This window comes from Nycticebus coucang, chromosome 6, assembly GCF_027406575.1.
Source record: "Nycticebus coucang isolate mNycCou1 chromosome 6, mNycCou1.pri, whole genome shotgun sequence".
In the NCBI taxonomy this organism is placed as follows: Eukaryota; Metazoa; Chordata; class Mammalia; order Primates; family Lorisidae; genus Nycticebus; species Nycticebus coucang.
In genome coordinates this window covers 6,289,215-6,311,491 of record NC_069785.1, presented here as the reverse complement: position 1 = coordinate 6,311,491, position 22,277 = coordinate 6,289,215, and the positions used below count along the sequence as shown (strand labels likewise).

Sequence of the window (22,277 nt, the reverse complement as noted above, 5' to 3'; positions counted from 1 at the left end):
CTTTTTCAATAATTAGAATTTCATTTTGCTAGTGTTTCTACCCCTATTATTTGGTTTTTTACCCAATTTTATCCCATAAAGTTTTCTGTTTGCTTGTTTTGGTTTGATTTATGGCATTTTTGTCTTTCCTCTCTACTTGGTGGAGGTGGTGTACTGTGTCCAATCAGGTTAGTAAAGAGCTGCTGACCTCAAGGGAACCACCCAACTGGGCACCCCCAGAGGTTGGGGTTTTTTTAAGGTTGTGTCAAAGTACCCTATTGTACACCTGTATTGCTCTGTCTCCCTCCTTCTGTGCCTCTCTTCTTTTTGTCAATATTCCCTTTTACCCATCCCCCTCTCCTTTCTCTATTTTCTTATCTTATCTTTCTTTCTTTCTTTTTCTTTCTTTTATCCCTTCTTCCTCTTCAACCTTCTCAGCCTTCTGGTCCTGTACCAAAAGGACGCATTGAAACCTTAGTCAACAGGCACGGGAAGTTAAAGACCAAGAGGAAATGATAGGAAAAGTAGGGCAAGGAAACAGATAAAAGAAATCACTCATGAGGAAGAATCAGCAGAAAACTCCTGGCAACATGAAGAACCAGTCCAGAGCAACCCCTCCAAGGGACCATGAGGTAGCTACTGCAGAGGATTCCACCTATAAAGAAATGTTAGGAATGACAGTAAGGGAATTTAGAATACACATGATTAAAACAATGAAGGAAATGATGGAAACAATGAAGGAAACTGCTAATAAAGTGGAAAATAACCAAAAGGAAATCCAAAAACAGAGTCAAATAAGAGATGAACGATATGAAGAATATAGAAAGGATACAGCAGAGCTGAAGGAACTGAAGCAGTCAATTAGGGAACTTAAAGATGCAATGGAAAGTATCAGCAACAGGTTAGATCATGCAGAAGAAAGAATTTCGGATGTAGAGGACAAAGTTCTTGAGATAACTCAGATAGTTAAAGAGGCAGAAAAGAAGAGAGAGAAAGCAGAACATTCACGGTCAGAATTAGGGGACTTTATGAAGCGTTCCAACATATGAGTTATAGGAATCCCAGAAGGAGAAGAATAATGTCCCAGAGGAATAGAAGCCATACTAGAGAATATTATAAATGAAAAATTCCCAAATATCACCAAAGATTCTGATACACTGCTTTCAGAGGGATATCAGACCCCAGGTCCCCTCAACTCTAACCAAGCTTCTCCAAGACACATTGTGATGAACCTGTCCAAAGTCAAGACAAAAGAAAAGATTCTGTAAGCTGCCAGGAGTAAGCGCCAGTTGACAAATCCATCAGAGTGACTGCAGACTTCTCCAATGAAACTTTCCAAGCAAGAAGACAATGGTCATCTACCTTTAATCTACTTAAACACAACAATTTCCAGACCAGAATTCTGTACCCTGCTAAGCTAAGCTTTAAAAATGATGGAGAAATCAAATCATTTATGGATATACAAACATTGAGGAAATTTGCCATAACAAGACCAGCTCTACAGGAAATACTTCAACCTGTTCTACACAATGACCAGCATAATGGATCAGCAGCAAAGAAAGAACTCAGAAATTAAAGGACAGAACCTAACTTCCGCACTGATGCAAAAGATAAAACGAAGCAATGGACTCTTACAAAATAAGATGAATAGAATACTACCACACTTATCAATTATCCCCATAAATGTTAATGGCTTGAATTCCCCACTGAAGAGACATAGATTGGCTGACTGGTTTAAAAAACACAAGCCATCCATTTGCTGTCTGCAAGAAACACACCTGGCTTCAAAAGACAAAACTCCGAGTCAAGGGTTGGAAGACAATTTTTCAGGCAAATGGAATTTAGCAGAAAAGAGGAGTTGCAATATTTTCAGATACATGTGGATTTAAAGCAACTAAAGTCAAAAAAGACAAAGATGGTCACTTTATATTGGTCAAGGGAAAAATACAACAAGAAGACGTTTCAATTCTAAATATTTATGCACCCTATTTAAATGCTCCCAGATTCTTGAAACAGACCTTACTCAGTCAGAGCAATACGATATCCATAATAACAGGGGACTTTAACACTCCTCCTACAGAGCTGGACAGGTCCTCTAAACAGAAATTAAACAAAGATACAAGAGATTTAAATGAGACCCTACAACAACTGTTCTTGATAGACGCATATAGAATACTCCATCCCATAGATAAAGAATATACATTCTTCTCATCACCCCATGGAACATTCTCCAAAATTGATCATATCCTGGACACAAAACAAACATCAACAGAATCAAAAGAATTGAAATTTTACCTTGAATCTTCACAGACCATAGGCACTAAAGGTGGAACTTAACTCTAACAAAAATGTTCGACACCACACAAAGGCATGGAAATTAAACAACCTTCTGTTGAATGACAGATGGGTGCAGGAAGAAATAAAACAGGAAATCATTAACTTCCTTGAGCATAACAATAATGAAGATACAAGCTACCAAAACCTGTGGGATACTGCAAAAACAGTTTTAAGAGGAAAATTTATCGCTTTAGATGCCTACATTCGAAAAACAGAAAGTGAGTGCATCAATAAACTCACAAGCCATCTTATGGAATTGGAAAAAGAAGAACAATCTAAGCCTAAACCCAGTAGAAGAAATGAAATCTCCAAAATCAAATCAGAGATCAATGAAATTGAAAACAAAAGAATCATTCAGAAAATTAATGAAACAAGGAGTTGGTTTTTTGAAAAAATAAATAAAATAGATAAACCATTGGCCAGACTAACTAGAAATAGAAAAGTATTAACCTCAATCAGAAATGATAAAGAGGAAATAACAAGTGATCCCACAGAGATACAAGAGATCATCTCTGGATACTACCAGAAACTCTATGCCCAGAAATTTGACAATGTGAAGGAAATGGATCAATATTTGGAATCACACCCTCTCCCTAGACTTAGCCAGGAAGAAATAGAGCTCCTGAACAGACCAATTTCAAGCACTGAGATTAAAGAAACAATAAAAAAGCTTCCAACCAAAAAATGCCCTGGTCCAGATGGCTTCACACCAGAATTCTATCAAACCTTCAAGGAAGAGCTTATTCCTGTACTGCAGAAATTATTCCAAAAAATTGAGGAAGAAGGAATCTTCCCCAACACGTTCTATGAAGCAAACATCACCTTGATACCTAGACCAGGAAAAGACCCAACCAAAAAGAGAATTTCAGACCAATTTCACTCATGAATATACATGCAAACATTCTCAACAAAATCCTAGCCAATAGATTACAGCTTATCATCAAAAAAGTCATACATCATGATCAAGTAGGTTTCATCCCGGGGATGCAAGGCTGGTTTAATATATACAAGTCCATATACGTTAACCACCATATTAACAGAGGCAAAAATAAAGATCATATGATCCTCTCAGTAGATGCAGAAAAAGCATTCGATAAAATCCAGTATCCTTTTCTAATTAGAACACTGAAGACACATTTCTAAAACTGATTGAAGATATCTATGACAAACCCACAGCTAATATTTTACTGAATGGAGTAAAACTGAAAGCTTTTCCTCTTAGAACTGGAACTAGACAAGGTTGTCCTCTGTCATCTTTACTATTCAACATAGTACTGGAAGTTCTAGCCAATACAATTAGGCAAGACAAGGAAATAAAGGGAATCCAAATGGGAGCAGAGGAGGTCAAACTCTCCCTCTTTGCTGACGAAATGATCTTATACTTAGAGAATCCCAAAGACTCAACCACAAGACTCCTAGAAGTCATCAAAAAATACGGTAATGTTTCAGGAAATAAAACCAATGTCCACAAGTCAGTAGCCTTTGTATACGCCAATAACAGTCAAGATGAGAAGCTAATTAAGGACACAACTCCCTTCACCATAGTTTCAAAGAAAGTGAAATACCTAGGAATATGCCTAACAAAGGAGCTGAAGGACCTCTATAAAGAAAATTATGAAATCCTCAGAAAGGAAATAGCAGAGGATATTAACAAATGGAAGAACATACCATGCTCATGGATGGGAAGAATCAACATTGTTAAAATGTCTATACTTCCCAAAGCAATCTACCTATTCAATGCCATTCCTATTAAATTACCAACATCGTACTTTCAAGATTTGGAAAAAATGATTCTGCATTTTGTATGGAACCAGAAAAACCCCGTATAGCTAAGGCAGTTCTTAGTAATAAAAATAAAGCTGGGGGCATCACTACACCAGATTTTAGTCTGTACTACAAAGCCATAGTGGTCAAGACAGCATGGTACTGGCAAAAAAATAGAGACATAGACATTTGGAATTGAATAGAAAACCAGGAAATGAAACTAACATCTTACAACCACCTAATCTTTGATAAACCAAACAAGAACATACTTTGGGGGAAAGACTCCCTTTTCAATAAATGGTGTTGGGAGAACTGGATATCCACATGTAAAAGACTGAAACTGGACCCACACCTTTCCCCACTCACAAAAATTGATTCAAGATGGATAAAGTACTCAAATTTAAGGCATGAAACAATAAAAATCCTCAAAGAAAGCATAGGAAAAACACTGGAAGATATTGGCCTGGGGAAAGACTTCATGAAGAAGACTGCCATGGCAATTACAACAACAACAAAAATAAACAAATGGGACTTCATTAAACTGAAAAGCTTCTGTACAGCCAAGGAGACAACAACCAAAGCAAAGAGACAACCTACACAATGGGAAAGGACATTTGCATATTTTGAATCAGACAAAAGCTTGATAACTAGGATCTGTAGAGAACTCAAATTAATCCACATGAAAAAAGCCAACAATCCCATAAATCAATGGGCAAGAGACATGAATAGAACTTTCTCTAAAGACGACAGATGAATGGCTAACAAACACATGAAAAAATGTTCATCATCTCTATATATTAGAGAAATGCAAATCAAAACAACTCTGAGATATCATCTAACCCCAGTGAGAATGGCCCACATCACAAAATCTCAAAACTGCAGATGCTGGCGTGGATGTGGAGAGAAGGGAACACTTTTACCCTGCTGGTGGGACTGCAAACTAGTACAACGTTTTTGGAAGGAAGTATGGAGAAACCTCAAAGCACTCAAGCTAGACCTCTCATTCGATCCTGCAATCCCATTAGTGGGCATCTACCCAGAAGGAAAAAAATCCTTTTATCATAAGGACATTTGTTCTAGACTGTTTATTGTAGCTCAATTTACAATCGCCAAAATGTGGATACAGCCTAAATGCCCCCCAAGCCAGGAATGGATTAACAAGCTGTGGTCTATGTACACCATGGAATACTATTCAGCCATTAAAAAAAATGGAGACTTTACATCCTTCGTATTAACCTGGATGGAAGTGGAAGACATTATTCTTAGTAAAGCATCACAAGAATGGAGAAGCATGAATCCTATGTACTCAATTTTGATATGAGGACAATTAATGACAATTAAGGTCACAATGGGGGTGGGGGAAGGGGAGAGCAGAGAGAGGGAAGGAGGGGGGTGTGTGGCCTTCGTGTGTGCCATACCTTTTGGGGGCAAGACAGGATTGCAAGAGGGACTTTACCTAACAATTGCAATCAGTGTAACCTGGCTTATTGTACCCTCAATGAATCTCCAACAATTAAAAAAAAAATTAAAAACAGAAAAGAAAACAAAACAATAACCTGTTTAGAATCCCTGGCTCATCTGAAAGAGCAGGTAGAAAGGCTGTTCTGTTCGCCAAGGTCTGAGTTTGCTTTACCCGAGATTAACATCTCTCCTGGCACGCAGTTCCCAGCCCTGGGAAGTGGCCTTTAGTGATACATGCAAGACATTCCTTGAAAAGTTTCTTCCTGCAGAGATAGTCTTCTTCTGTACCCTCTGCCCAGGGTCCCAGGTCTTGAGTTTTATTTTGTTTCCAGAGATGAGGTCTCACCATGTTTCCCAAGCTGGTCTCCAGTTCCTAGGCTCCAGTGATCCTCCTGCCTCCAGCTTTGAATGATTTTTGAAGCACCTTATTGAAGAAGGGTTTTCCTGGAAACTTAATCACGTACAAGTACATCCTCAATATTTATACTGCCTTGCAAAAGTCTCAAAAATAGATACTGTTTTTGGGTTTTATAGATAACAACTAAATGGGATTTTAATAATTATTTTAAAAAACTTTTCCTTGTTCTTTTTTTTATTAAAAATGTATTTTTCATTAAAGAGTGTTACATCCACTTTCCAAAACAACTGAGAAATAGATGAAAAAAGAGGATAAAAAATAGATGAAAAAATAATCTCATCATCCTAATGTAGAATTTTAAAACATTTCAATATTTTCTCTTCATATTTCTTCTAGTACCAGACTTATTTTGGAAGTTGCAATCGTGAGACATGACAATATTGCCCCTCCATACTGGATCAGAAGCATTTTCCATGTTGCCACCATCCACAAGTATTTCCGGCTACATAAAGACTCCAGTGAGTGGGTAATCATAATTTACTTAAGGATTATTGTTACCCTATTATTGGACTTTTAATTACTATCTAGATTTTTTAATAACTCATTTATTATTTCTTTTTCGTTCCTCGTTTTTTAAACTATGGTAAAACATACAAAAATATTTCCAGTTTAACCATTTTTTTTAATTCTACCAAACCTTTATTTTTATTTTTATTAAATCATAGCTGTGTACATTAGTCAGTTTAACCATTTTAAGTGCACAATTCTGTGCTATTAGTTACATTCACATTGTTGTGTGACCACCACCACTACCCATCTCCAGAACTTTTCATCTTCCCAAACTAAACTCTGTCCCTGTTAAATAATAATGTCTCATGTCTCCCTTCCTTAATCCCCTGGCAACCACCCTTCTGCTTTCTCTCTCGATGAATTTGTGCCATGAACCCCACCTGAGTGGAATCGCACAGCATTTGTCCTTAGAGACTGGCTTATTTCACTTAGGATAACGTCTTCGAGATTCAACCACATTGCAGCTTGTCTTTAAATTTTTGTCTTAAGACTAACAGGGGCGGCGCCTGTGGCTCAAAGGAGTAGGGCACTGGCCCCATATACTGGAGGTGGTGGGTTCAAACTTGGCCCTGGCCAAAAACTGCAAAAGAAAAAAAAAAGACTAACAGTCTAGTGTATGGACATACACATTTGTTTTCTCTATTCATGTATAGATGAATACTTGGATTGCTTCCACATTTTGGCTATTGTGACTAAAGGTGTTATAAACATGTGGGGACAGATACCTGGGGGAGTCTCTGCTTTCACTTCTTTGGGGATCATATGGTAATTATGTGTTTCATTTTTGAGAAATCACCAGAATTTTTCCACAGCAGCTTAACATTTTATATTCCCACAAGCAATGCACAAGGGTTCCATTTTCTCCAGCAACACTTATTATTTCCTTTCTGTCTTTTTAAAAAATGTAGCCATCCCATCTTTGTAGTGGGTGCAAAGTGGTATCTCATTGTGGTATCTCATTCCCTAATGACTAGTGATGGTGAGCATCTTTTTTTTGAGACAGACACTCAAGCTGTTGCTCTGGGTAGAGTGCTGTGGCGTCACAGCTCACAGCAACCTCAAACTCTTATGCTTAAGTGATTCTCTTGCTTCAGCTTCACAGTAGCTGGGACTGTAGGTACCTGCCACAATAATAGCCCTCCTGGATTTTTTTTGGTTGAAGTTGTCATTATTGTTTAGCAGGTCTGGGCCAGGTTTGAACCTGCCAGCCCCCATATATGTGATTGGCACCCTAACCACTGAACCACGGGTGCCAAACCCAGCATATCTTCTTTGGAGATCAAGTCTTTGCCCATTTTTAAAAACAGGCTATCCTGCTGCTGCTGTCAAGTTGTATAGGAGTTCTGTAGATATTCCGGATAGCCATCCCTTATCCGCTGTATGAGTTGTAAATACTCCTCCTGTTCCCTGGGTTGCTTTTTTTTTTTTGTAGAGACAGAGTCTCACTTTATGGCCCTAGGTAGAGTGCCGTGGCATCACACAGCTCACAGCAACCTCCAACTCCTGGGCTTAAGTGATTCTCTTGCCTCAGCCTCCCAAGTAGCTGGGACTACAGGTGCCTGCCACAACGCCCAGCTATTTTTTTGGTTGCAATTCAGCCAGGGCCGGGTTTGAACCCGCCACCCTCGGTATATGGGGCCGGCGCCTTACCGACTGAGCCACAGGCGCCACCCTTCTGGGTTGCTTTTTTACTCCTTTTCACTTCTTGTGTCCTTTAGGGTCACAGATATTTTCAATTTTTATAAAGTCTGACTTATTTATATTTTCTTTTGTTTCCTGTGCTTTTGATGTCATATCCAAGAAATGACTGGAAAACCCAACGTCCTGAACCTTTCTTGTAAGAGTTTTATGGTTTTGGGTTTCACACTTAGTACTTTGATTTATTTGGAGTTAATTTTTGGATAGGGTATTAGATTAACTGTCTCGTTTTTGTATATGGTGTTAGGTAAGCGTCCACTAATTTTTTGGTATATGGATATCCAGTTTCCCCCACACCGTTTGTTAAAATGTCCTTTCTCCCCTGAATGGTCTTTGCATTCTTGTGGAAAATCATTTGACCATATATATGAGGATTTACGTCTAGACTTTCTATTCTATTCCAGTGGTCTATGTATCTATCTTTATGCCAGGGCCACACTGTTTTGATTATTGTAGCTTTGTCCTAAGTTTTAAAATCAGGAAGTATGAGACCTCCAACTTTGTTCTTCATTTTCGAGATTGTTTTGGGTGTCTGGGTCTTCTAATTTTCTGACGGATGATTTATTATTGGTTTTTAACTTTTAACAGTTAAAAGGAAAAATAAGTTATTGTATTTAAAAATCTCTATTATAATTGGTAAAAGAAACCAACTATGATGTGAAAATTATTTTGGTAATTTTTTGGGGGGGATTAAATTTAAAATTCACTAAAACCAGTGTATGGTGTCCCATGATCACATTAATGTACACAGCTATGATTTAATAAAAAAAAATTCTAAATTCACTGGTTGATTTATTTTCTTCTGATATCCAGTATGCTTTTGACAACTGCCAGCACCATGTGTGGGTATGCAATGAAGGAATGCAAATTACTTTTATTTTTTATTCAGAAAATAACAGGAAGACTGGGCTTCTGCTTCTTGGAGTAAAAGAAAACTTCACAAATAAAACGTTTAAAAATCCCAGACAGGTAATCTACAGCTAATATGCTTTTCCCCTCTGCAGTATGAGGCTTAACTAAATTGTTCCCTGAAAACATTTTTATATTTTGGTAGCCATATATTAATGCTGCTAGGTATCAGAAACCTCAGAAGTCACCATTTCATTAACCAAATAGTATCTGTCCCCTGACTACTGGTACTAAAAGTATGAATAATACTAAGTAGAGCCCAGAGCTGAGTACTATCACCGAAAGTGAGTTTGCTTTTGAGACAAAACAGACTGAATTGTTGTGTTTACTTCTAGAGGATTCAGCTCAACGACACATACATGTATTGAAATAAAGATATTACTCGGTCCTTATAGGATTCTGTGTTTGCTTCTATAAATTTCCTCCTTCAACAAAGTTTATTTGGTGCTAACAGGGTGTCTGAGCATTGGGGCTCTTTGTCTTCTCTTAAGAAGCTTAATTAATTGTACTGCTAAAAGGTTGCTGAGTTTCAGCAGGGCTTTGCCCTTGGTCCCTATCTTCTATGACTCAAGTTTCTTGGAAGGAGTCAACATCCCCAAGTTCCTGGTGCTCAGCTTCCACTGTTGCTGTAACTGACTTGGCCCATCTTCCTACATTTTAATCAACTACCCTGTTTCCCTGAAAATAAGACAGTGTCTTATTTTAAGGTGTGCTCCCAAAGATGCGCTAGGTCTTATTTTCAGGGGATGTCTTATCTTTCCTATAAGTAGGTCTTATTTTCAGAGGACGTCTTATTTTCAGGGAAACGGAGTCTTTCACCATGATCACAATGGCCTGTGATAAAACACTACTAAAAATCAAACCACAAGTTCCTACAGCAGCATTTTGGGTGCATTGTCATTGATTTATAGTTTCTGAATTAATTTAGCAAGATTTCCCACCTTATGGGAATTAGCCAGATAGTTAGATCTTTTAAAAGTATTTTTTTTTACTACTTGAGTGTCTTTATCAACTGTCTTATTTGCTACTTCCTTCAACCTGTGTTTTTCACACCACTTTTTAAAATTATTTCCACATTGTGTGTTTTTTTTTTTTAATGTAAATTCCTAGGAAGCTAGGCCATGCCACTTTGTTTTCTGAGTGACACTTTTCTGTATTTTGGTTTTGACGCACAAGAGAACCCCTTGGCACCATGTTAGTAGCTGGCTGTTCTTAAGAGTTCCTTTTCTTAGGAACTGTGCAAATTGCAGGAATGACATGAATAGGGACTTGGAGGACAATATTCCTGTTTTATCTGTATGAAAGCCTGAGCCAGCTCTCACGGGGCAGTGAATTAATCTCTGGTCCACAGTTTCAGAGGAAGCTTTTAAAATTGTATCAGCAGAGCCACCATCTGTTCTGGAAGGCAAGTTCCTATTGATCATTTGAACAGTCCTATTTTGTTAAGAGGCAAATTTATAAAGGTCATTTCTTGGAGTAGGATATCACATTGACACCATTTGTTAAAGGAGAGTCTGAAGGATAGTTGTGTCCCTTTGAATTCTCGCACTTTTTCAGTTGCCTAGAGTGGTCCAGGAGCACGTGTACACTACCGAGGTAAAATTTCGTTCTGTCTGTTCCTGAGCATGGTCCCATGGCTGCCAGGCCAACCTTCTTTCCCCATCAGGTCGTGGGACACAGCCAGCAGCCAGACTCGAGGTTAATGAAGGGGAATTTCAGTTTCTATCCGGCGTTGAGCCTGACACCTTCCTCACCTCCGTTTACTTCTCCACTTTACATGTGGCTCTGTTAAGATTTTTCTATATTTATTCTTTTTAATAAATACCTTTTCTCACCATTTTCTCATCATAGGCTCTGAGGGGATATCACTAAGGAATTACTAGTCTAAGTAAACACATGAATACTAACATTCTCTCATTTCTAAAAATTCTTTCTTAAATATTATTGGCCATGGTAGCTCATGCCTATAATCCCAGCATTTGGGAGGCTGAGCTTAGGAGGATCAGTTGAACCCAGGAGTTCAAAGTTAAAGTGAGCTACGATTACACCACTGTATTCCAGCCTGGGTGACCCTGTCTCTAAAGATACACGTGCTTGCATGCACAAAACATACACACGTGTGCTTTCCCATCACAGTCTGTAACAGTTTTCCTTAAGCACAGCTAATCTTTTAATCCTTTTTGTTTGTTTTTAGTTATAGTTGTTGCTCAGTATCCATGAAGGATTGGTTCCAGGATTCTCAGCAAACGCCAAAATCCCTGGAGGCTGTCTCTGATACAAACGGTGTTGTACATTCGTATAAGGTATGGACATCCTTCTGTATACTCTAAATCATCAATAGTTACTCATAACACCTAATACAATATAAATGCTACGTGAATAGTTACTGAACTGTTCAGGAAATAATAACAAGAAAAAATCTGTACACATTCAGTACATTTTTCCCCCAAATGTTTTTGATCTATTGTTGGTTGAATTCAGATGCAGAATACACACAGCAGAACCCACAGATGTGGAGGGCTGACTGTAATTTTAAGATGCAAACTTGAAGAGTGAGTCCTCCGTGGGTACTTTTGGTCGGGATAGGGGGTTATTTCTCTGTGTCCCATCACATCACATCCTGAAGTACAATGACCAACTGATGCTTTGAACTGACCATGTGTGAGTTAAAGGTAAGGTGCTTTGGCTGTTAGACTTGTCTGGTAAAACGAAGAGTTCTGATTTTTCCTAGAGTTGAGTATTATCTACCATATTGCTGTTACGTTTGTTGAAACCTAGAGGCATTTACATTAAGAAAGAAAATTTTAAATTTCTCACATGCCACCATTTTCCCACATGGTTTCAGGCAAATATGTTCCTTATTTTCTTGTCACCACCCTCTGCACCAGTGTCATTAATGTACCCACACTGGCAACTAATCATTTCAAAGACAAGTCTGAGGCTTTGAGTTTTTCATCAAGAAAAGGATCATTTAGCCCCATTAAAGAAATAAAACATGCATCTGTTTGGAAGAAGGCTTGCTTAACAGTAAAGCTGTGAACCTTCTATTCCTGAAATGTGAATGTCACCAACCGTCTTATCAATAAATGCTGAGTGCAATACACAAAGCAGGCTGCCCTCACGAGAAGTTAACCAAGGAAGAAGACAGGACATTGAGAGAAGAGTGACTCGCTGGTGTGGGTCCCCTCATGGGGGAACATGCTGCACTGATGGCGGCTCATGGCCAGGGCCATGCAGGGTGGTGTTTGTGGGGTGTGAGGGGCAGGAGGCAGAGTGGTCACTCTCCACTGTCTGTAAAGTCAGGCACCCCTTGGAGGTGAGGCGTGTCACCTACACGCAGGTTCAGGCAGATGGCCTTAAAGGAGTTCTGGGACTGCCCCTCACTGGCATTGCCTAAGTGAGTTGGGTGGTTTCCAAGGCCGTGTCCCCTAATACAGGGGAACCCCAGCTGTGTGGGGGGCTCCCCAGTAACCCCATGGGCCCTGGGCACTCTGTCTTATACAGATTCTCTGTGACTTTTGCTCCTATGAGGTGGGAAGCAGAAGACCACACAATTTGCCAAATGAAACTCTAAAAGGAGCCCTTTACCCTGATGGTCGTGTAATGGATCATAACTGCGCCCGTGTGATCAGAGTGGCCCCTCAGCCTCCACTGAGGCCGTGGAGGTTCTGGCTGCTCTAGCGTGCCTCGCTTTCCCAAACGCGTTCATGGAAATGGACTAACTAAACTGTTCACCGTTAGTTTTATCAGGATTGAGCTGGTTACTGGCTTGGATTGGTTGTTTTTTCTTTCTAGTAATGGTTATAGCCAGTGAAGTCATATCTGATTATGTTTAAATTCCTTCCCTCCTTCCTTCTTTTTTTCTTTTCCTCCCTCCCCCACTCCCTTCCTTTCATTTTCTCCTTCATCTGCATCAAAAAATTGTTTGTCTTTTTTGAAGCAGTGCCAAAATAGCTAAAGGAAGCAATTGATAAGCTGATAATATTCATAATGTAAATTTGTACTTTTAATGATACGGTCCTATAATTAATTTTTTCAAACATAATGGGAGCATAACAGGCAATACATGGTAAATAATAACAAAGGATGACAATAATGATAATGATTCTAACAAAACCCAGTGGCATAGTAGGATTCAAAGTCAAGCATTGTACAGGCAATTACGACTGGCACTGCCCCCTGTGAACACGCGTGTGAAGACTCTAAATCACAGCCAGCCTTGTCATTACCCCCAGCATCTTTGCTGAGTAATTCTGTTGGTATGTCACATTTACCAGCCACACATAGAAATTAAAGATGAGATTCTTTTCTAGAATCATTTCAAAGAACTATCATTTTTTTTAGAAGACCTTAGAATTGAAAGGCAACCAAAAAGATATATATCATCTTGTATTATTCAATGTTTGAATCACTCTAGAATATTAGAGAGAATGCCTGTGTGATGATTTCAGAAATTCTGAAAGTTACATGGACAAAAATAATTCTCAAATATTTCTGTGGTTTGCCAAAAGAACATGAAAAGTTTCCGCAAAACAGAGTAGCTCTCACTTGGGACACATTTTAAGTGCAATGTTGTCACAGATTGCCCTGTGAGGATCATTGACAGTGAGGAAGTTTAGGGCTTTACGCAGGTAGGGAGGACTTAGGAAGGAGGTTGACACATCATACTGATGGGGACGAACCCCCCTGGGGATCTCGTTCACTCTGCTGACTGCTAGACTATTGCCCAGGTAGCTCCAAATAGGAGTTAATAATATTTCCAGGAAACTCAAAACCACTTTCTCCCTCCAGTAGCTTTCTGACATTTGCTTTAGTTTGCCACATCCTGAAAATAGCTCTTTGGCTCCCAGCATTTTTTCAAACCACAGAACAGTATTAACTCTAATTTACATTGCAAACAGTTTTCCTAAAATATGATCACATCTGCATTTGTCTCCGTGCCGTTTTGCTTTCTTAGTTTTTAAAAATAGCTCACCACGCTTTGGGGGCTATTTTATACAATGATCAATCACAAACTCAGGCCACCAAAGAATCTCTTGAATTCAGAGATAACAATCCCAGCACAGGGCGAATCCTATACCACGACTTTCTGGTTTTACGGAATGCAAGCCCCAGGGACACTTCTTCAATGTGCTGAATGGAACACTATTTCCAGTTACTCTCTCTGGGTGACAACAACAATACTAGCTAATATTGAGAATTGTGCCGAGGGCTTTACAATGTGCTATGAGATACCACTTTTTATTTTTTTAATTATTTTTATTATTTTTTTTTGTTGTTGAAGTCTGGCCGGGGAACCTGTCACCCTCAGTATATGGGGCTGGTGCCCTACTCACTGAGCCACGGGTACCGCCAGAGATACCATTTTTAGCTGTGGTTTACATATAGGTGAAATCAGCTGAGCCACCGACTTGCCCAAGGCTAGAGACTCAGTCAGTGATAAGCTGTGTCGTCTGGCCCTGGTCTCTAAGGCACAGAATCCCGGTCTTCACCACTCAGCTCCATCTTGTCTCAGAACAAGAACTATGAAATCTGTTCAAGCCTTCAGGGCTTTCAGAGAGGGACATGAGTAGATTACGAAGGCTGCGTAAATACACACTGGCTTTCCAGCATCCCTAGCCTTTTGGATTGCTCAAGGAGAGACAGTTGCCAGAAAAATGCACACACAACTCCCCTCTTTGTCAGTAAAAAGCAGGGCCCCCAAGAACTCGGCCAAAGGGAAGCGGAAGAACCTAAGATTACCCCGCAGGACAGTGAGCAATGGCTCAGCCAACATGGACAGAAAGAGGCACTGTGCTTGGCAAGTGATGTCTACAAAGGGCCAGTCTTTCTCATAAATCTGAGTAGCAACAAAAATGCCAGGAGAGAGGAAAGGCAGGGGAGAGAAGCAGAGGGAGGGGCCGTGGACGGCCGTGTCAGTGGTCCTGCAGTGGCATCAGGGCTGTTTTTAGGAGCAGTGACAGACACAATTAACTCCAAACAGCAGGGAAACAAACTGCTCAGGACAGAAGACAGAACAGCTTTGCTGCCGTGGGGGCAACTGGCCACCTGTCTCTGGTTTCTACAGTCCTTTGAGGCCTGGGGCAGGGTGTGGTGAGGACAGGCAGCTGCCTCTGCCCGCAGGCCCCATTGCACTGTGGGACGCTGGGCAGGGCATCCCAGGTCAGTGCAGGTGGACAGTCAGGGGACAGCAAGAGGACACAGTCACGGTGCATGGTGTCCAGTGGTGTGGTAAGGCCACGCCTGTGCAATCTATAATACAGCTGTATCCACTGCACGGTCCCTAACTGTCACATAGTCCTGCCCTGCAAAGGTAGCACTAAGTAGACGGGAAGGGGGATTTTCCTGCTTTCTGCCATCTTTGATGGGGATAAATGATGCGTTCTCTACCTGATTCCCTCTTCCCTCCGGATTGCTGTCTCTCCCACGTAGAAGACCTGAGTTGCCACTGCAGTTACCAAGTGACTTGCCACAAGCTATCCACCATGCTTTGCTTTAAAAGTGCCAGGAAAGGCACATGAAAAAAGCTGCCTAATGAAATGTTTGTAAAATAAATATGTGTGCAAAATTAGGTCGAATCTAGGTTAGATATGAAACTGGTATTTTAGTAAGTCAAAATGATCAAAGGTCAGAAATTTTACATGGTTTGACCTAGCATGTTTATTTGTACATAGAAGGAATCCAGAAGATTCAGCAAACTGTCAACAGTTATCACCACTTGCTGAAGGGAACTATCTCCCCTACCCTCCAACCCCAGGGTGAGGGGTGGCGGGTAGGGGAGAAACTTCATCTTCCTTCATTTTCTTTTCTTTTTTGTTTTTTTCTTTTGGAGGCAGAGTCTCTCTCTGTTGCCTAGGCTAGGGTGTCATGGCCTCAGCCTGGCTCACAGCAACCTCAGACTCCTAGTTTCGAGGGAATCTCCTGCCTCAGCCTCCTGAGTGGTTGGGACTACAGGTACTCGCCACAATGACTGGCTGGTTTTTCTATTTTTGGTGGAGAAGGGGGTCTGACTCTTGCTCAGGCTGGTCTTGAACTCCTGAGCTCAAGCAATCCTCTTCCCTGGGCCTCCCAGAGTGCTGGGATTACAGGCGTGAGCCACCGTGCCCAGCCAATATTATATTATATTCTTATTATTTATATAATATTCTTATTCTTATAGTCTTAAATTATATTCTTCTCTACTCTTTGAAAATTTTAACCAGTAACATGTTATACTTTTATAATGAATTTCTTCTTTAATATAAAAAACATTAAAGTGCCAGGAAAGTGTTTCCATTCTTTTTAAGAGACAGGGTCTTGCTATGTTGCCCAGGCTGCAGTATGGTGGTGGGTGTGATTATGAGTCACTGTAAACTCAAACTCCTGGCCTCAAGCAATCCTCCACCCTCAGCCTCCCAAGGTGCTGGGATTACAGGCATGAGCCTGGCCTATTTGCAATGTTTTGAAAAAGAGATTTCCCTTAATAGAAAGTAAAAATGTTATGTCTAATTACTGATATAGTTGCTCTACTATGTGGCAAGGAAGACCCTCACTGTCTAGTTCATTCCCCAAAGACACCTGCAGTTCTATTTTACAAGCTCTATGTGATTTGAGTGCTATTTTGAGGACTGCTATGACAATAGCAGTTTCGGGTTTCTGAGGGGTACTGAAATTGAAGGGCTGTGGTCACTCTTTCAGGCACCTTAGAACAGGCGATGAAAACAAAACACCCCCTGATCCCAGGCCTCAGTGCAGGACTGAGGTGCATGTGGTGGTGATCACTGTCTTCTCCCCAGGCAGCTCTGCTGAGTCCCGCAGGCAGGAACAGAAGCAAGGGGCTCTGGGCACACGGCCCTGGCAGTCTGGGCTGCTTGATGCCAGCTCTTTGACCAGGTGCCCGGGACGTTCAGCTGCAGGTAATCCTGCCCTCCTTGAATCTTCTAAGCACCTCTCTCTTTTGGAAGTTCCCTCTCTACCCTGGTCGGAGTCATTCGTGGGTGTGGCTCATCTGAACTGAAAGCTCCTCCTCCACTGAACTGAAAGCTCCTTCCTCCCCAGTTGCTCCATGTCCTGCCCTCCCCTGCTCTGGGCCCATGGCCTGATGTCACTTCTCCCTTGCCCCAATCTCAGGCCAAAACTGCACCCACCTAACAACCCCCCCACCCCCCCGCCCACCACACACACACACTGGCAGCTCACGGTCCCTGCTGGGCTCCCTCTGCCACCCTCATCTCATCCAGCCTCCTCTCAAATCTTGCCACTCTCTCCAGTGGAGCAATGGACAGGAGAGCAGATGTCCCCAGGCAGACCTGTCCCACCCAAGAGGATTCCATACCTGTAGCCAATTGATTCCGCCATGTGGTGACAAAAGCCTGGGGCCACTTGTGAAGTTTCTTTCAGAAGTTAAGAGAAATCTTGTTTGGTTTCCATTTCCCAACTCAAAAATGTACTTTTGCATGTCAACCCCCATCCTGCCTTTCAAATTTCATTTTTCTTGGTACTTTTTACTAAAACACTGCACAATTTTCTTGTGGCTGTAGTTTAAATAGCCCCTTCAAAATATACATTGGAATTTAATTGCCATTGTAACAGGATTAAAAGGAGTATTTAAGAGGTGATCAGGCCATGAGTGCCCTGCCCTCGTGGGATTAATGCCAAATCTCAGGAAGTGGGGCAGCTTTTGTGGGAGTGGGATCCTGATACAAGGTTGAGATTGGGCCCCGTCCCCTCTGTGTGCCCGTGCTCACTTGCCCTTCTGTCATGGACAATACAGCCTGAAGGTCCCCACCAGATGCCAGCACCATGCTCCTGGACTTCACAGCCGCCAGAATCGTGAGCCAGTGAACGTCTACCATTTGTATTATAATTGTTTAGTTGGCCATAGTTTATGAAAGCAACACAAAATGAATGATGCCACTTACCTCGTTTACTATTTATCCCTCCTTTTATGTGCCCATGAAGGCAGGGATATTTATTTATTATAAATAGCAGTTCCTGGCCCACAAGAGTCACTCAGCAGATCTTGGTTAGGTAGATGAAGGAGTAAGTGGGGAGGCTCCTCCCGCCTGTGTCTCCTCCCCTCCTGCCCAGGGGAGGCTCCTCCCACCTGTGTCTCCTCCCCTCCTGCCCAGGAAGGGCTCCTCCCGCCTGTGTCTCCTCCCCTCCTGCCCAGGGAGGGCTCCTCACGCCTGTGTCTCCTCCCCTCCTGCCCAGGGAGGGCTCCTCCCGCCTGTGTCTCCTCCCCTCCTGCCCAGGGGAGGCTCCTCCCGCCTGTGTCTCCTCCCCTCCTGCCCAGGAAGGGCTCCTCCCGCCTGTGTCTCCTCCCCTCCTGCCCAGGGAGGGCTCCTCCCGCCTGTGTCTCCTCCCCTCCTGCCCAGGGGAGGCTCCTCCCGCCTGTGTCTCCTCCCCTCCTGCCCAGGGAGGGCTCCTCCCGCCTGTGTCTCCTCCCCTCCTGCCCAGGGAGGGCTCCTCCCGCCTGTGTCTCCTCCCCTCCTGCCCAGGGAGGGCTCCTCCCGCCTGTGTCTCCTCCCCTCCTGCCCAGGGAGGGCTCCTCCCGCCTGTGTCTCCTCCCCTCCTGCCCAGGGAGGGCTCCTCACGCCTGTGTCTCCTCCCCTCCTGCCCAGGAAGGGCTCCTCCCGCCTGTGTCTCCTCCCCTCCTGCCCATGGAAGGCTCCTCACACCTCTGTCTCCTCCCCTCCTGCCTAGGGAGGGTTCCTTCCGCCTGTGGATCCTGCCCTCCCAGAGACCCAGCGCTCACCTTCAGCTTGTGTTCATGCTCCTTGTTGACCCGGGCCAGCAGCTGGGCCTTCCTTCTGTTTAGGGCATCAATGAGGGCATCACACTGGGCCACCAGACAGGCTTCAAACTCCACACTGTTCTCCTGCAGGATAGAGCGCCTTTCTCAGCTGCCATAGAGAACAGAGTCCACCCCCAACCCATCCACATGGGGTAGAAATCCCTGCTGAAGGGAACCAAAAGGGACTCTGTCCACAGTGTACACGGGAACTTTAAAAAAATAACTGGATAAACTTTGTTCTACAGTGGTAATGTTTTGCTTTAAATGTAGACTAAAAAGGATAACTATCACTTACATTTATTTTTCCTTTATGATTAAAGGAAATCATCTTCACAATTTATAAGTAAAAAAGAGCTTCGGTTTGTAGAGTTGGAAATGAATCCTTCTGGGGGCCAGGTATGTTCAGCTATGTACGTTGAAAGCTGGCGGGAGGCAGAAAGGCAGCCGGGAGGGAGTGGGCTGTTGTCTGGGCATGAGGGACAAGGGGAGAAAGGAAAGAGGATGCAATGGCCTTCAACACGGAATAATCGTGCAGTGACGATAGAAGTACATAAAGGACGGTGGCAGAAATACTTGCTCCTTTCATTAAGAAAAATAAATAGTGAACAGGGGGCAGTTAGGAACAATCAATGCTTCGAACAGCCACCCTAACCTGCTGTAAAAATCAGACACGAACCAGCAGCTTGTCGGGCAAAGATGACCACGTACCAGACACGGTATGGCTCCTCCAGGAGGTTTACACTGAACGCTGGCTATGGCATTTTTATTTGATTTAAATCTGTCCAGCCCATAGGTATTTATTTCTTTTAAGTAATTCTCTCAATGAGTTATAAACATTCAGATAATCCTTTCAAGGAGGTGTGTATATAAAATTTTGATTCTTAACCGTAATCTGAAAAAATGTAATTTATAGCAAACAAAAGCTAAATACTCACATGTGCATCAACAGCACTGAAAAAGCAACACCTAGTTGAGTAAACTATAAAACCTAGGGCTGGCAAGGAAGGAACAGCTGAGCCTATCAAATTTTAATTTAGTCCCAAAGTCCTAAAGAACCGTGTCTCCTCATACAATAACCAACTGATAGGTATTTGCTCACTGTCTTCAATGAGAGGTCTTTGTACATGGTGTGCATTAGTAATTGCTTGAGCAATGGTTTCTACAGATGTAAATTTTGGGGGGGAACTGTCCTCTAGGCTCTGTCACTGATTTTTAGCAGAAAGAAAGCTTTGCTCTGATGAAGAGGCCCGGGTGCGGCAAGCCTAGGGCTGCACATTTTATGCCAGCTAAAGCAAAGAAAGGACTGATTGATAGACTCTTGCTTTGGAAAACAGAAGGAAGTATATAAAACAGCTAGGTTGTTAGGGGATCAGAAGTTTTGACACAGACATGCATGCCAAAAAAAAAAAAATGGCAAAGAAATCAGTATGTAAAGCTTTGAAAGGCTGGCTTACATTTAAAAATCCATTTCTGCCTTGACATGGGTTACATATTAACTTAGGAAGCCAATTTACTGCAGACCAGAGCTAAGGTTATTTCTGGGAGGCAAATCTCAAAACCTAAAAATTCTGAACAGCGCAGAGGGTCACTATTTTGGCATTTCATGCAGTTTGTGGCCTTTCCCCTTCAGCAATGGTGGGGAATTTATGAGTTCTCAAATGTTGGCTGACCTGTTGGTTACCGTGTCCAGATGTGAATTTGAATTTCACTGCAATGTGAAATTACAGTCCCTAGGGGATCATGTTGAAAAATATTTAAGTAACTAAGTGGAGGGGAAGCATTATGACAGGTCAAAAAGGAAGAAAGGAAGGAGGAAAAAAAAGGAAGAAAAGCAGAAAGGAAAGAAAGGCAGACAAAAAAAAAAAAAAAAGAAAATGTGACTTGTTATCATTAAATAAGATATAATTATCACAAGGTGTTTTGGAAACGTATACAGTTTAAAAAACTCAGCAATAATGATCCGGAATTCACAAAGAAACAGGCCTCTTTCTGAATGTTCATTCAGTAGTAGAGAATTAGGACCTCAGTGTAGAAGACAGGGACTACTCGGAAAACCAGGCTGTGTTTCTGGCTTATTGGCAAAAGGTAACCACGTCAAGAAGGGCTGTTTGAAGGTGGTCTGTATATATGTTTGTGTGAATAGAAGAGAGATAGCAGAAAAAAATAAATAGGAGTCTATCCACAACATGTAAAAATAAAAGAGAAGAACCCCCCACCCCGTACCCGGTTGCTATGAGCCTGCTGTGTTCCCGCCGTGTCTCAGGCGAGGCCGTACCTGAATCTGCTGGACCATGTTGCGCAGCTGCACCAGGAACTCCTTGGCCTCCTTGGCCCTGTCCGACAGCCCATTCAGCGCCTGCGAGAGCTGGCTCTGCGGAGACAAAGGAACCACGGGGCTAGAACCACAGGAAGAAAATGTGAGGCCACGCACCGTCACCTGCAGCAAGACCCCGAGGCAGAAGGGCCACCAGCCTCCTCAGAGTGCTCTTGTCTGAGGCTGGGCCAGGTGACATTCATACGTGTGGATTCTGGTGCCGGTGGCATCTAGACTCCTGGGGCTCCTGAGCGGTTTCTCCTCTGAAACAGTGGAAGCTTCAAGCCATGGCAGCCAAAGGCCCTCACCAGCTGGTATCTGCTTAGAATTTCCTCATCTCACTTATTAATGAAATAATAACTTCATTCATGCCTCGGGTCTACTACGTAAGGACTAACAAAACGGTGAGTCAGATGGTCTGATGATACCAACTTAACCCAAAGGACTGCTGGCTTGGGACTGGAGCAGTCAGAATGACGGGAGTCCATCAGGACGGAAGGAAGGAAGGGTTAGGTTCCACTCCCCACCTCCCCCAAGGACAGGGGGAACTCCTGTCCACATGGGTCTCCTAAACCAACGCTCACTGCTCCCTGACCTGTCGCACCACCCCTCCACAGCTGGGGGACAGGGTGTGCAGCGAGGCCCTGCTGTCCCAGCCCCTGTCTGCGGGTGGCCCTGGCTCACGCACTGATGGATGAGCCCGTGGTGGAGAGGTGCTGAGGACTGGAGGGGGTCTGAGGAAGCTCTGGCTTCTCTGCTGACAGGGGAATGGTGGTGGCTCATGCAGCCTCTCCCCTTTAGCCTCCTGACATGATGATGGATGGAACTCATGGATGTGGGGGGCCCCAGGATGTGGGCAGTGGGGCAGGAAGACAGGGAGCCTGGGTTCTGACGGCATCTTCGCGCAGCTAAGCCAGCACCTACACCAGGCTTCTCGTTAGTCCCTGTTCTGGAGTTTTCCATGGCTGTAGCCATTATCATCACACTTTCTACAGAACTGCTTCCCCTAGCAGCCTGGCTTACCCTCCCGGCCCTCAGGGACACAGGCAGAAGTGCTTTACCACGCGGCCTTCTCTGGAAAATGACGCCCATTCTCTTCCTCGCCAGCACAG

At 42.8% G+C, this 22,277-nt stretch overlaps 1 protein-coding gene across 6 annotated transcripts in view; it reads right to left on the bottom strand.

The window, feature by feature from the left end:
- TRIM9 (tripartite motif containing 9) overlaps positions 1-22,277 on the bottom strand; it is a 133,302-nt gene that overhangs the window by 39,601 nt on the left and 71,424 nt on the right. For all 6 annotated transcript variants that reach the window (XM_053594603.1, XM_053594604.1, XM_053594605.1 and 3 more), the window contains exons 2-3: positions 21,127-21,222; positions 18,813-18,935 (exon numbers count right to left, since the gene is read on the bottom strand). In XM_053594603.1, coding sequence (XP_053450578.1) covers positions 18,813-18,935; positions 21,127-21,222 — 219 coding nt within the window. The remainder of the gene's footprint in view (positions 1-18,812; positions 18,936-21,126; positions 21,223-22,277) is intronic.